Source organism: Mustela putorius, unplaced genomic scaffold (genome assembly GCF_011764305.1).
Source record: "Mustela putorius furo isolate JIRA1106 unplaced genomic scaffold, ASM1176430v1.1 tig00001118_pilon_pilon_pilon, whole genome shotgun sequence".
Classification (NCBI taxonomy): Eukaryota; Metazoa; Chordata; class Mammalia; order Carnivora; family Mustelidae; genus Mustela; species Mustela putorius.
The window spans coordinates 1,400,363-1,416,717 of NW_025421577.1; the positions used below are offsets into that span (position 1 = coordinate 1,400,363).

Below are 16,355 nucleotides of genomic sequence, written 5' to 3' on the forward strand. Positions count from 1 at the left end.
GACAGATAAACCAAAATTCCTCTGTGTTTAACATGAGATGCACAATATTTACAGAGGACTACAGGTTTGCCTATCAGATGTGTTTTGCTCAAGTTTTCATGGTTCTTTTTCTTAGATTTCTGGTTAACTGATGGCATGAGAGCCAAGGTGACCTTAGCTCATAGCAGAACATTCCCCGCAGTCCTGATTAAATAATTAACAACATTGTTTCTGTAGGGAAATGTGCTATGGGACTCCTTTTCCAAACAGCAGAAATGTTTATTTTCCTTTGCAAACTATGTTGTCAGTCTTCTTACTGCAGAGTGGAAAGGGTGATAGTGTTTATTGAGGGAACAAAAGAATATGACAGACCTTTAGAATCTATCATGGTGCGGGTAGAAGGATCATATTTTCTGCCCTGCTTCCCATCTCCACTTCAGCTCCATACTCAAAATACTGGGAATCATTGAACTGAAACTATTCTGATTTATCAATTCTGTTTAATTACTTGCCACATTCACTTTAATGATATGCTGAGGGCTTGCAGACCAGAAGAAATCCTTAGAAGGGTTGGAACAATCTCACCTTAAAAGCTATAGGTTTTGGGGCACCTGGGTGGCTTAGTGGGTTAAAGCCTCTGCCTTCGGCTTGGGTCATGATCTCAGGGTCCTGGGATCGAGCCCCACATCAGGTTCTCTCCCTGGTGAGGAGCCTGCTTCCTCCTCTCTCTCTCTGCCTGCCTCTCTGCTTACTTGTGATCTCTGTCTGTCAAATAAATAAACAAACAAATAAATAAATAAATAGCTTAAAAAAAAAAAGCTATAGGTTTTTTTCCTGCTGTGGCTTTTGGTTAATGCCAAATTCCTTTGGTCAACATGATTCTTTTTATTCCCAACCAGAATAATTATAATAGCAGTTGAGATTTATCTAATGCTTATTATTTTTCAGACACTTAAACAATTATGCCACCATCTTACATATATTAATTCACATAATCCTCCCAGGAGCCCTGGTCCTCTTTGTCTTATTTCTACCTTAAATATAAGAAAAGGGATACCCAGAGAGGTAAAGAAACTTGCCCTAACCTGAACAGCATCAGGATTTGAAGCAGGCCTCCTGTGTCTTCAGGCTATGATCTTTTTTTTTTTTTTTTAAAGATTTTATTTATTTATTTGTCAGAGAGAGAGCGAGAGCCAGCACAGGCAGACAGAATGGCAGGCAGAGTCAGAGGGAGAAGCAGGCTCCCTGCGGAGCAAGGAGCCCGATGTGGGACTCCATCCCAGGATGCTGGGAGCATGACCTGAGCCGAAGGCAGCTGCTTAACCAACTGAGCCACCCAGGCGTCGTCCCCAGGCTATGATCTTAATCACCACATCACTCTTCCTTAAATTTAGGAAGCAAAACCTTTAGCTGTGGCAATTAGATAAGAATAGATGCATGAGTTAACGTAACTCCTTTATCATTTCTGGGAAAATAACTCAATGAATTAGTCAGTTATTTTTCTGTAAAATAATAGTATTAGTAGCAGCCAGAATTTCATTTTCCTCCTTTGTACCAATTACAATGAAAAAGGAAGGTAAAGGATTATAAGAGTCACTTTATTTTTCTTTCTTAAAGATTTTATTTATTCATATGACACACAGAGATCACAAGTAGGCAGAGAGGCAGGCAGAGAGAGAGGAGGAAGCAGGCTCCCCGTTGAGCAGAGAGCCCGATGCGGAGCTCAATCCTGGGACCCTGGGATCATGACCTGAGCCGAAGGCAGAGGCTTTAACCCACTGAGCCACGCAGGTGCCCCACAAGAGTCACTTTAAACAACGGACTTGCTTTCTGTTAATTTTAATTCATAGTTATTGCATGCATCTGTATTTGTGCGTTGTGGTTGCAACAGAAAATAAGAGAAAACAAGAATCCTTCTCTCTCTTTCTTTTTTTTAAGATTTTTATTTCTTTATTTATATGACAGACAGAGATCACAAGTAGGCAGAGAGGCAGGCAGAGAGAGAGGAGGAAGCAGGCTCGCCACTGAGCAGAGAGCCTGATGCGGGGCTCAATCCCAGGACCCTGGGATCATGACCTGAGCAGAAGGCAGAGGCTTTAACCCACTGAGACACCCAGGTGCCCCAACAATCCTTGTCTTTAAGGCTTGTAGTTTGGTTTGAACAAGGCAATACATGCGTGAATAAGAGGTTCATGTACTGTGGTAGAGATCTCACCAATATCTCTGTGCTGTGCCTAAAATTGGCAGTTTAATTATTTTGATTTTGTAAAAGCGCAGTATAATTTTTTTGGGGGTCCTGAATTCATTGATCATGCCATCTGCATTTACTGTATCTAATACATCTGTTTAAAGGATGTCAATGACAACTTAGTACAGATGATTTGGTTTTCATGCTGCATTGTTTTGTACTTTCTGCCTCAATGTATTTGAATCCTGCTAACCTTTTCTTAATGTTTTCCATGTTTCAGAGTTGTCATGATGAGGAAGATGATGATGGGGAAGAAGAAGTGAAGAGTTTTGAAGTAAGATGGATCTTTCTAGATTTGTCTTCTTTTCTACTTTGGAACATTGTTTCATAGCTTATAACTGACATTTATGTTTCTTGCTTCATGGCTTATCGCAGCTTATTGTGTCAAGGAACTGCATGTCAGAAGCTGGATGGACAAATCTGAGTCCTCACATTTGCTAAAGTTAAGACCAAGGAACGTAGACTAATGAAATAATCAAATAAAACCCATATGTGCAGAATGAGTGTCCCTGAGAACTCTCAGAGATGAGAGTGCTTCAGACTGTTCTCATCTCAGTGAATGTCGTGATCTGAAATTTCTAGTGGACATATAAGGAAAATACTTACTGAACAGCAACATGACATTGAGGTTTTAATTAAACCCTTGGTTGGCTGTTTTTCTTCAGAATTGAAAAAGTCTTAGAGATCTGGCCTCTTTTGAATTCAACCCAAATACGTCACTCATTCCCTGTACATATGTACAGACGGCGATACACTATGCCAATTTGCTTGCATGAGGTAGGAGTGCATATATTTCTAGGACTGTGTTCTATTGTACGATTGTTACAGATGTTCTCAGCTCCTAAATATCCAGAAAATTAGAAAGACTGCTCTATGCTAATTAGCCAGAAGGAAAGGAACTATTATTTGACCCCATTTGTTTAGATTTTACTTTTGCTTTCTATGAAGAAAAGAGTTGTTGCTAACTGCCACCTTTCTCCATTTCTTTTTTTTTTCTTTTTTTTTCTTTTTTAAGAATTTTCAAAAAGAAGTGGAAAGAAATAGATACTTTTTTTTTCTATTATGTATATCTGGATTTTGAGCTAGAGGTCTGGAAATCTATTAGTAACTAGCAGTCAGTCCTTAATGACAGTGGTCCCACTGAAAGGTACAGGTTGAGGGGGGACAGAGAGTAGGGCCCCTTCCAGGACCAATTTGATGTGGCATCTCTGCAGCATTGAAATCAATGCGTAGAAAGTGTAAAAGCTAGTCTGAGAACAACCCATGCTTATTGCTGAGGAAAAAAAAGCCGTAAGATTAATTTCCTATGTGACACACTATAATCTTTTCTAATGTATGTGTGTCCTGTTCTCAAGTCCGTCTTTATTGATAAGAAACTGAGGTAAATTAGAATGAGCTCTGAGCAGCAAGTAATACTGTGTTTTCTGAAGTGCACACCATTTATGGTCTACCAGTTGTCTTCCGAGCAATTGTTTATTGCTATTTTGCTTCTTGTCCTCATCCTTCCTTAAGGCCACAGGATCCCAACGCAGCAAGGTAAAACTATATATATGTCTGTATTTGTCCGGGTCTGAGTTTTGGTTTCTTGTGACATTTACCTTTGTTAGACCCAACATCTTGGATTCTTTTGTAATAAAAGGTCTTGCAATCTTTCTACGAGTTTGTAGCTCCCATGCAATTGGTCTCTTCAGTACCCCTTCCTTGACACAGGTTTATTCTTCTTGGAGTTTAAATAACTCATAATTTGAAATTTCATCCTACATGTGAACTCTGGGCCGCATGCTGTGCTCAGGTAAAAAGGGGCCAGCCCTTTAGCTGACTAACTCTTAGCTTGGGACCTTTCAGGACCGCATTCTGGCCTCATCCCCTCTTGATGCTTATAAAATACAAGTCTTGTTACTCGAAAAAAGACCTATAAATGGCATCACTAGTGAGATTGGGAAGAAGTCTGTTTTCCCTTTGTGTTAGTAATATCTCCATTTAGTAATTAGAGATGATATTCCACAATGTTGTTGTTGATGTCAGCATTTCATTACAGAAGAACTTGATGATTATTTCTATCTCTTAATATATTTTGAATAGTGAAGTGCTTGGAATATTTGCTAAAAGAAAAAAACATTTTTTTGAGCATCAAAAATTTTTTTTTCTTTGATAGGAACCCTGTTAAGCTTACATTTTATTTTCAAGAGACTAATTCATAGGAAAATTGACCAGAACATCCCAGGGGAGAAAAATATCCATCATGGCTTTAGTTTAAAAAAAAAAAAAAAAAAGTGCTGTTAAACTGAATTTAGAATGTCATGAAGAATCTATTTAGAAGAAACAAATGATAATATTTTAACTTAGTCTTATATTTTGGAGGAATATATTATTCTTACAAATTTAAAAATTTGAATTCATACAGCTATCAGCTTATAGCTCTAGTAGATGGGTATAATAGTTAATGGCATATAATAGACATGACAATAATATTTTCTGGGCTTAAATCATAGGTAATAATGAATGTGATACTAAGTTGATATTTATGCCTTTATCACTAATTATCTCAAATAGAATTTGGATTATGGAAGGTTAAAAATATGAAGGGACCTCCTGACAGTAGCCAAAGATTTGATGTCCTGGCACCAAAATTTGTGCCCCAAGCATGTATTGATATCTGTGGGGTAAGGGTAGATAAGGAAGGTCAGAATCAGAAGGCATTGCTGGTTAAGAAAGCCATCTTCCTCAGAGAGAGGAATGTAGTTTCAGGGGAATCTAAAAAGCAAATCCAGTTTGGTAAATAGGGTCAAATTTGGTGACATTAGAGAAGTTCCCAATTCAGAAAGAAGTCTAGGAATGGCTAATGGAATCAGCTTTTAGCATCTAGGATTCATGTCAGAGTGAAGTCAAGAAATCAGGTGAGGATATGGAGCCTGACCTGAGAAAACAGGCTGCATGTCCCAGGTTCAGAATGGTGGGCAAGACATTCACACAGTAGTGTGAAGCCTGGCAATTAATCTCAAGAAGGAGACTAGAAACCAGCAAGTATAACCATCCCCCATGAAACAGGATTTTGAAGTTTCTTATGATTGCTACTTGCAGGCATAACACCGTAGACGAGAGAGGGGAATTTGTACTTCTTAACCAGATATTTTACTGAATTGCCATGTGATTTGGGACTATGACTTACTATGTATGCCTAATTTGTGTAGCATGCTACTTTCCACAAACTATTTGATCTGTGAGTAAGCAATGGAAATTGAAACCAAGTTGAGAAACTGAGATGTGCAGGTGCTCGCCTATGAAGATACTCTTGTCTGAGGTTGACTCTGTGATACCAACAAAGCCGCCGAAAATTTGACCAGACAACTGGATTATTACTTTCTCTATAAATTGAGTAACATACCAGACATTTTAGTTGAAGTGTCTGGTTGTTTAGTATCATTTAGAGATAGTCTCATAGTGGAATTTTTCATCTAAGGTAAAATAGATCTGAGAGGCTATCTGACAGTTTCAAGAATTCTTAAATTATGTTAAAGAAATTTCGGGATAACATAAAGCATGTGATAATTGAATTTTATTCCCATAACTGACTGATTATTAATAGTTGCTGTACTTTCTGCTTAAATTCTTTATCTGTAAGTATTTAGTGACAATTAAAGGGGCATTTTTAAAAAGGGGCATTTTTTAAAAAGGGGCATTATAAGATCCTTGAGGGAAGAAATAAAGCTTAAGGAACATGAAACACAGGATGTGGGGACTAAAATGCTGAGTATTTGCTAGCTCTTTTCTTATTTCCCTCACATCTATGTTTTACTGATGGGATTCTGCTAAAACTTGCAAAGAGATTTAATGTGATAATTTAATTCCCTGCTTCATCAATAATATATGTAAATGTTCTCTACAACTATTTATTTAAAAACCTTATTGCTTATTTAGTTACGTATATATAACTTTTTTAGATTTGGGACTACATCAATACTAAAACTACAAAAAGGACTGTTAAATCTTATAAAGAGGCTAGGAGTAACTGAAAGGGAAGAAATATCTTAGCAGTGACTCAAAATGTTCATTGTACTACAGTTGAGTGCATTGTTCAGCTTTGAATTTTTATAAGCCAAAGCAAAGAATAAGAACAACAAATTGGTAATGTTGCAAGTCAAAAAACTTCACTTTTCTGAGCAGCGTGGGTTTTTCTCACTTAAATTCACAAAGAGATTTGGTACCAGAACAAACCACATTTTTAAACTATGATTTTTGCAAAATACGCACAAACATTCCCAAGTGAGTGTGTGGCATTAAATGCTAATTCTATGGAAGCATTTCTGTGGACTATGATGGTACTATAATATAGATTTATTTCTTAATAAAAACCTAAATTAATAACAGTGGAGCTTAAATAAACCAGAGGAATGGGGTACTGACTTGCCTTCTAGACCATCTTTCTCAAATATTAGGCAAGTTGCATCATCCTTTGGCAAATGCCCAATTTCTAATTCACAGAGGAGTTCTCTGCTGCGTCCCTGAGGTCTTGTTATTCTGTACTGTTGATTAAAGAGAATAACTTGTGTCTTAAATACTAAATATGCCTATGGCAGTGTTGACATTCTGTAATAAAAGACTTAGGAAACCAATTTATATTCTGTCCCAGATGGGCCTCAGGCATAAGTGAAATGACATCATACCTGCTAAAGTATTCAGACCAATACCAGCTCGTATTCCAAAATATGCATCACCAAATATGGAAGAATCGATTTGGGCCCCAGTGCGTTAAGGTCTGAGGTTATATAGCTCTAGCCAATGACAAAACCACCTTTGTCTGGCCCTTCCAGTGGTCCAGTTTTGAACAGAACTCCATTCCTCGGCAATGCTGCGGCAACGAATTTGCTGTAAGATGTACTGTCTCCACCAGCTGTGTAATTTGATCTTTGAATGCGTTTATTTAGTTCTGTTTATGGGAGCAAAGCAATTTAAAGGAGAAGGGCTCCCTGAATCTTACCAAAGACAACCAGTTTATATAAAAATAAATAAAAGATACAGCTTTGAATATAGAACATTGAAGCAATGATTCCTTTTATCAGGTACACTTAATAGTTACTTAGTTTCTCTTACAGAAACACTGTGGTATCCAAAATTGGGTGGAAAGTGCTGAGTTGTTATGCTACTGTTGAATGGTAGAGGGGGAGGGAGAAGGAATTTTGATGACCACTGTTCTCATACCTCTTGCCGAAAGCTGCTAACTGCATTCTTATATACTGAAATTATCAGCCTCAAGTAATACCCTCATGTCTTAGCCCAGGTTCCTTAGAAAATAGAGCAAAGAGATTCTGTGCTAACACTTTATTGGGGTTTAGGTGCTGATACAATCCCGGAAGAGTAAGAGTGACGGGGAAAAAGAGAGCAGGTTAGGAGGGAGAGCAAATACAAGGTGGTGCGTTCTTGAGCTGACCCTGCCTGTTCAACATCCTGTCAGACGGCCCTAGAAAAACCACATGTATGCATCCGGGAACAGCGCCTCCTAGGGAAGAAGGATGAGCACTGGTTCTGTCCCACCTCCTTTCTTTCTCTGGTCAGAGGGACTTAGTTCCTGTTGTTAAGCAGATTTTCCGTGCACCTCCTGGGGAAACCAAAGGCAGCTTGGGTCCAGCCTACCCAGAGTTCAGGTACTGCAGTCTCTGCATGTGGGGCCTCCTAAGTGGGTGGTAGAGATGATAGGAGCCAACTTTTATAACCCTACTCTGAGAAAGGCAAGTTGCCAAGTGTTGGAGAGAAAGGGCATGTCGGGTGTGATGGAGTCCTGGTCTTGGCATGAGGAAAATTCCCAGAAAGCACAGTCCCCTAGATCATGTATGGTAATTCCTGCATATTGGCTGCATGCACATAAATAGCAAACTGTATAGAACGTACACTTGAACATCTAGTTATGCATTTCTCAGGCACATGAGAGTAGAACATTGTATACTATTATTTAAAAAATAATCTCGGGCGCCTGGGTGACTCAGTGGGTTAAGCCTCTGCCTTCAGCTCAGGTCGTGATCTCAGGGTCCTTGGATCAAGCCCCACATCAGGCTCTCTGCTCAGTGGGGATCCTGCTTCCCCCACCCCTTTTTGCCTGCCTCTCTGCCTACTTGTGATCTCTGTCAAATAAATAAATAAAATCTTTAAAAAAATAAAATAATCTCAGTTGACAATAATTCGTCCCATAATGCTTGACTGCATTATATGTATATCAGATGGGATACAGCAGAATCATTCAGAGCATAGATGTTTGAACGAACCACCTATGTTTGAATCCCAGCTCCACCACCTACCTGTGCGACCTCAAGCCTCAATTTTCCTATTTATAAATGGAGCTAATAATTATAGTATATATTTCATATGGTGAAGATTAGATTAGTTAATATGTATAATACACTCAGAGCATTGGCTGTCTATAACAAGCTCTCTAGGTATTTACTATTATTATTACTTTTAATCAATTTTACCTTCCTACTAAAATCAAGCCAACAAATCCCTTAGGAAAACTTTCACGAGAGAGTGAACACAGAACTACACAGGGCAAGAGACCTGGGCTCTCATTCGGGTGCTGACTAGGTGGCCTTGAGTGGGTCACATTTAAATTATTCTGTGCCTTGGTTTTTTTCTTCTTTGAACTAAAAGCTTTGACCTGGATGTTCTTAGGGGTCATGCTCGCCTTTACAAGTGTCTAATTCGCTGTTCACGAGTAAGTTCTTTTTATTTTTCAGGGCAATTTCTTAATGCTCCTAAATGCATAAATATTAATAGTAGCATGGACATTTTGCGTATTTTTTTCTTCCAATCTTTTGTGGAAGAGTGAAAAGGGAAATAAACATCATTTTATTTACACTAGTAGAGTCACAATAAAAATGCTTTGTAGACATTAGCCTAGCTTCTGTACATACATATGTATCTCTACCTTTTCATAGTTTGGTGTTTAAAGTATTACACAACTATACATGATACAGTAAGATATAGAAGGAAAAATGTTGAGGGATGAGGGGGGTTTGGGGACACCAACTGGAGCCTTCCAAGAATGAAACCAGTGCCTTAGACTCTTGCTAATTAGTGGGGATTTGTCAGCACTACCGATCCCAAGCTTTCTAGGAGTGAACATCAAGTCTCACAAATTTCAGTTTGCTCTGTCAGTGAAATAAACACAGTCTTCTTGTTTGGAAGATACAGAAATTCCTGAGGATCTCTGTGAGGAGAACAACGTGTCCTATAGCCTGTTGTAGTTCAGTAGAGGTAATAATTGAGAATTTCTTGATAAAGTCCAGATATCCAGGTGACATCTGAGGATGGCTGAGCAGAGGATAAGTACCAGGAATCTAGAAGAATGAAAACACTATGTTCCCATAAGACAGTCTCCAGAAAACTCCCTCTCTGAGCCGAGCCGGAAATTGGCGGGAATTGGAGACTGTATGGAGTACTTAAAGAGCTCACGCAGCTGTTTCTTGAGGGTCGCTCTGCGGTAGGACCAGTAATCGTGTGTGAAAACGTAAAATTTTAAACACTGAAACAGCTAGTATTGAGAGAACTCAAAATCCACATAATGACTTGTCATGATCCGCTCTATGGTAAAATTTATTCTAACTTCTTTTTTTTCCATAAATTATTCCAACATTTTGGCACCTTCCTGATCCAACTATACCTTCATACCTTCATATTAGTAGAGGTCATCAAACTTATTGTTCTTATTCTTCTGTCGGGCTATGCTAGTAGCATTTTCTTTCTGTATTCAAGGCAGTGTTCAGTGTTTTTAAGCCTTAAACAAACAAATAGGTAAATGAAAGCTGTTCTAAATCACCTTTGTGCTCAGAATAAACCCCATTCCTTCCGATGATAACTTGGTGTAACTTTGCTAATTTGATACCTTCTGATTTGATAGTTGCTCATTTTCCCTCTCCTACTTTATAGCTTGTTTGCGAAGCTTTTCGTGATAGAGTATAAATTTAGTCAACAGAACCCTGAAATAGAAAATCATTTGAACGCAGCTAGGTTTTATTGTTTCAGCATAGTGCTAATTAGTCTAAATATGGTGAATCCAAGGGAAACAGTATGTTAACAAGCGTGGAAGTATAAATGATGAATAAGTAAGCCAAAGTCACACTACACAGTACATCCAAACTTCAGAGCCTCCAGCACATTAACTGAACTGCACTTTTCTGCATTGGAATTTTTGTCCTCTCCGATTGTCTATTAGTTAAACTTCAGGACTGAACCAAAGTTTGCTTTGGGTAAAAATGTATTTCCTTTCTTCCCTCCCTCCCTTCTTCTCTCTCTCCCTTTCTTTCTTTCTTGTTTTTTTGTGGGTTGTTGTTGTTGTTGTTGTTGTTGTTAAAGAACAAGAACTAGAAACTATGCCTATCCTATTGAAAAATAGAAGTCTGGGAGATTATACTATTCAGTATTCAGCAACAAAGACAATGGGTAATCAAGATACAGAGAGTAAACTAATTGAGCTTTAAAAGTGAACAATTTGAGAACTATTGTTCACATGTGTATAATTCTTGACTCTGACCATGTACCAAAAACAAACTAGATGTTTCTCACTTTAGTAGCTTTGTAGCTAAAGTAGCTCTTCAAATGAAAAGATAACATTTGTAATTTCAGATTCATTGTACGTACTACATGATATCACATTATTTAGTTCTGTTATTCATTCATCAAGTTTTCTTGGACACCAGTTTTGTGCAAGGAACTTTACTGGATATATACTTGTGGTTAAAACAAGCAAACAAAACCTCTGAAGACACTGTCCTCATGGTGACTTACTTGTAGAAAACTCTGTATACATTCATTTAATCTTCAAAAAAATTTATGAATTTGAGGGACCATCTATTTTTAAACAAAGTTATAATCTTAAAAGTTTTCCTAGCACTCCTGGTCCGTTCTTTATGACTGTGACCAATCTACAGTATCAGAAACTAGAATACCAAACAAAATTAATTGAAATGGACAATATGTCTCTTATCTATATTTTTGTTTTCCCTTAGTCTGACCAAATTATTAGTACCATTTCACTGCCATTCGCTTTTGTCCTCCTAGCTATCCAATCAAATCTCCTACATTTCCATTTTCTTTCTTACAATGTCGAGACTCAACATTACCTTGTAGGTAATGACTACATTTAAGATGCCAAATCAGAAGGATATTTAAGATCGACTTACTAAGAAATTATGGAAAGTATTTTAAAACGAGTCCGGTTGCTGGAGATTTCTGTTCACTTACAGGTAGCTTCCACACGCAGCAGAAGAGAAAAACATTATGAAAACCTTTTCAGCAGTTGCTGAAGGCTTGGAAACTCAAGGGAAAGCAGCAAGCCCACTGGGCTCATGCAGTGTTGGGCACAGAGTGAGCTGTGAGGCACCAGCTGCCCCAAACGCCCACGTCACTGAGGAGGGTCCAACAGAAACAGGGTACAAGTTTTGCTGTCAAAAAAGCTGCTCTTGTTTAAAATATCATTCATCTCCATTGTAGGGATAAACTATTTTCTCCACCAAGGATGGGCAATTGTATATATATATATTTTTTAATTTCAGTATTTTTCCTCATACAAAACAAATTGTTGAAGAACTGATTTTTTTTTTTTCTTCAGGTCTTCTACTGCCTTGCCGCCCCTCCCCCATCCAATGCTAAACATGAGGCACCCTGGGGAAAAAAATGAAAGAATATTAGCAATTTGATTACTAACTTCACTCATACTAAAAGCAGTCATGATGTGTATACCCCCTATTCAATGTCTGGAATTTGATCCTAGGTCTGATTTATTACCACCACTGACCTCGAAAAGACTTGTAACAGTGTTATAAGGAAAACAGCTGATCTTCCCTGGTTGTTCTTGGTGATCAGAACTTTTTGCCTAAGAGAAAATTGAAATTGTGGAGCTCCTTCCCCCACCCCAACCTTTTTTGTAACCTTAGAGTCATTGAAAGACTGAACTTCAAGTAGAGGTATAATGTTTATTTAAGACCCTTTGGCACTTTAGGTAGAATCTGGGATGGGGCAGAAACCCTGCTTTAAAATGCTTTAAAAAGGTCCTTCCAAAGTGCTATTTCCCCAGGTAAAATACTTTAAAAATATCTCTCTTCAGTTTTCTTAGAAAAGCTAATCTGCAGTAAATTGGAAATTAAAGAATTTTCTTTCTTTCCACATAATTTATCGTTTTATTGTCTGTAAACTTTCTGGTTTAGCTTTCAAGGTTTTATTTTATTACAATGTGATAAAATCTCCAATAGCGAGATTGAATTGCATGCCCAGAAGCACTTCTCCAAGGACAAAATACCAGAAAGAAATAATATTAAATATCTTCTGAGGAGAAAGCTTCCAACTCAGTATGACAAAGAAGAAATTCAACCAAGAGGTCGACCTGATCCCTCTTTATGAAGTATGGGTTTCCTGCTTCTAGATCAGTTATCTTTTTTAGCTCAATATTTTTTTTCAGACAAATCCCATCATCTTCCCTGAAGTATTTATTATTATTGAAATTCAGATGCTGTGTGAGAAAAATGAGGGTGATCTTTGCCCAGGGAGTTTATTTTTTAAAGGAGGCAATTTGACACCCTGTCTTTCAATCTTCCTGACATTCACCCATCAGGCATGATTTCAGTTACCGAAAAGGATAGTGGGGTCTAGAATGTTCTGTGCAAGTTGTTCTAGCAGATCTCTGAGCTGGCCCACCTACTTTTGAAGCACAAATGGCAAAGGGCTTGTGGTCTGTTTGTTTTTTGCCTCACGAGTATATGGCATGCTGCTATCTGTCTTCTTCTCTGGGTTTCCCGAGGACTATCTTCATATGTTCTATTGGGTCAAAAAGAAATCAATCTTTCCAACTCCCTTGCCTTTTCAGTTGATGAAAATGAGAGGGTGGTTCCTTAGCCAATAGTTTTTTTTTTTTTTTTTTAAATCTCTGTCTTCCTGAAAACGTTTTCCACGAGAGGAATTTGGTTACGAAGTGGAAGTGCCGAGTTCGTTTGTAGCTCTGGCCACGGGAGGAAAGTGAAAGATTGTTGGGTCTAAAAGGAGGGATCAAATGTTGCTGACCAGTTCGAAAGCACACCTGAAGAGCAGGCGAAAGGGTCTTCTTTCAGTTTTTCTGAAACTGTGTTGTAATGACAGTATGGTTTTGTGTGTCCGTGTGGTTTTGTTTTCGTTTTGTTCTTGACGCTGCAGGAAGAGGTTTAAACATGAAGGCAAACCTTTTAGATGTTAGCATGGCTACAACAAAGCAAAGCTGCCTTTTTTTTTTCTTTTCTCTGCTTCCATTTAGACCTATCACATAATTTAAGAAAAAAAAATAAAACTTTAACCACAGGAGCTCTAACTATAGTGTGAAAAAAAACCCTGATCAATTTTGTTTTCGCAGCACGATATTATCAAAGATTTAAGAAACAAATTTGCCAGCCTCGGCGAGAACTCTCTGGTAACAGCATAAATGTCTGTGTTGGTTGCTTTTGATTTGAAGGTTTCTTTTTTCATTTGTTTGAGCCCATTTCTTCCCCCTCCCCCTTTTAGTTTACTTTCTTTTTCATATTCTGTAACTAGCAAGCCTTCATTTTTTAAACCTCTTCCATCTTCCTGTGTCTATTTTCCGTACTTTGGATGGAAAGTTTATGGCAGCAAAGCTGTCCCTCTGGCTCCTTCTGCTGCCGCTCTTCCTGCTCTTAGGTCATATATGTTTTGGCCGTTGTGTTTATGGACATGATACTAATTGACTGTTTCATGTCCCATTGACTAAGCTTCTCTACCACGCCATTTGATGGACTCGCTGTCCTAGGGCTCTATGCAACTTTCATTTTGCAACTTGTACTGCTTAGTTCCGTCTCAATTCTCCAGTGAACTGGATAGCTCAAGTGAATGATCCTACCAGTCTTGAATTTGCTGTGCCTTTATATTTTATTTTTATTTTCTTCTTTATGTTTTCAGTGGTAGTTTAAGTGGAAAAGAACAAACCCCAGCCATTTGCACGGGCAGCCCCATGCAGTATCGTTTGTTACCACCCGAGAATACAAAATATAAAGGCACATTGCTTCTTTTATTCTTGGGGGGTGACTGGGCAGATCTGTGTCATGAGTCCACTACTTCGTTGAAGCCTACCTTTTGATTCATATCAGCTTTCAATTTTGCTTAAACTCCAACACGTCTCTGTGAATGTTTTCCTGTCATTTAGTGATACCTTGCAACTCGAGCCATTTGCTGAGCAGTATCAAGTTATGGCCATGGCATGGGAGATGATTGAAACGTAACAAACTCATGCACAAACGTATAATTCAGAAAGTGCAAGTTTCAATGACGAAATACAGTACTTCGAAACTGTGATACAGGCTTTGGACTTATCAAACAATTACAATTGAGAAAATCCATCCTGATAAGCCAGTACCAAAAGCATATCAAGAAAAATATAAAGGGCAAAAACCAAGAGTTGAATATTGTTAACATCTGTTGAATAACATTGTTGGTGTTGAAATGGTCCATAATGTTGTCATAGAGCCCATACATGAAGAGATGACTAAAAATATGGTTTATAGAAAGCTGCCGTGCTTAATGACAGCCACAACATAAACGGTTGGGATTTGTGTTCAGGAAAAAGAAATGGAAAAGCAAAAGCTACTCTACCAACAAGCCAGGCTCCACGACCGCGGGGCAGCTGAGATGGTGCTACAGACCATCAGTGCCAGCAAAGGTGAGGCTTGATGCTCTCCTCAGACTTCTTTCTTCCCTGGGAACGCCCTGATTTAAATTCTGCTGATTTAGTTAGTCCCTGAATTTCTTGTTCATCACGAGGTCAGGTGACTTCGGAAATGCAGGCTCTCGTTAGCCCAGTCCAACATTTTTTTTTCCCCCCTTCAGAGTCAAAGATTTATTTCTGTTCTTTTAGGTTTGGAAATTATAGCTTGACCCAAGCCTGACAAACCATGTAAATCAGGGATGGATGAATGTTTTCTGTGAGAGGCCAGATAGTAAATGTGTTTGGCTTTGCTGGCCATGGGTCTCTGTCACAACCCTTCAACGTTGCCATGGTAGCAGGGGAGCCGCTACAGACAGTATGTAAACAAACTGTGTGGCTGAGTTCCAATAAAACTTTATTTACAAAAATGTATGACAGGCTGGACTTGACCCTGTAGTCCGTAATTTTCAGACCCTTGATGTAAAAGTTTAGACTTTTTAAGTGATCCCTTTTAAACAACTAAAATACTATTGTATTTTTCAGTGCCAGCCAAGATCATTTTTCTTACATTAGCAGTATCTTCTTTGTGAAATATTTTTCCTATAATTTGCAGTGGGGCAGAGAAATGACAGTTACACATTCTCTTATTAAGAACCCCTCTCCCAGATTTCTAAGATATTTTTATCTCTATTATTGTTTCTATTTCTATTTTTTCTATATTCTGAGGTAAGTAGAGATGAATAATGTAAAAATAAAATATATTCAATGATATATAATGTAACTTGTTAGATTTAAAATTTTGTCATTATTGGGATACCTTTCTAGCTCAGTCAGAAGAGCATGCAACTCTTGATCTCAGGATCATGAGTTCGAGCCCCATGTTGGGTGTAGAAATTACTAAAATAAATACATAAATAAATAGACTTAAAATTTTGTCATTATTATTTGAATGACTTAAAATTGTGACCAGTCATCCTAATAAAGCAATACTATAAACATTGTAAGATAAAGGTGCTGAAAGAAAAATGATAAAAGTTATTTAAATGTAATATTGAGTGGAGAGGGAGAGAAATTTTCTTGAAATCTTTGTAGCTCTTATTCAAGTATTATTTTAATATACATGATTCGTTTTGAATCTTTATAGCTTTAGATGTCAGTATTTCAGAATCAGTGTTTGAGGGGGTATAGCTCAGGGGCAGAGCATTTGACTGCAGAATCAATTGTTGCTTTTTTTTTTTTTTTTAGAAGATTTTATTAGATAGTATGCTCACAAGCGAGAGGGAGGGGCAGAGGGAAAAGGAGAGAAAGAATCTGAAGCAGACCCTTGTACCAGGCATCGAGTCCCATCTCACAACCCTGAGATCATGATCTGAGCTGAAATCAAAAGTTGGATTTTTAACCAACTGAGCCACCCAGGCACCCCTCTTCTTCTTCTTCTTTTTTTTTTCCTTAATGTTCTCA

The 16,355-nt window shown here is 38.0% G+C and overlaps 1 protein-coding gene across 7 annotated transcripts in view; it reads left to right on the plus strand.

Annotated features, from left to right (window-relative positions):
* The window catches only part of RYR2 (ryanodine receptor 2), a 738,653-nt gene that overhangs the window by 644,498 nt on the left and 77,800 nt on the right, over positions 1 to 16,355 (plus strand). For 4 of the 7 annotated variants that reach the window (XM_045087357.1, XM_045087360.1, XM_045087358.1 and 1 more), the window contains 3 exons: positions 2,448 to 2,501; positions 3,740 to 3,763; positions 14,810 to 14,909. In XM_045087357.1, coding sequence (XP_044943292.1) covers positions 2,448 to 2,501; positions 3,740 to 3,763; positions 14,810 to 14,909 — 178 coding nt within the window. The remainder of the gene's footprint in view (positions 1 to 2,447; positions 2,502 to 3,739; positions 3,764 to 14,809; positions 14,910 to 16,355) is intronic. The other 3 variants (XM_045087359.1, XM_045087362.1, XM_045087363.1) reach the window with 1 other exon arrangement.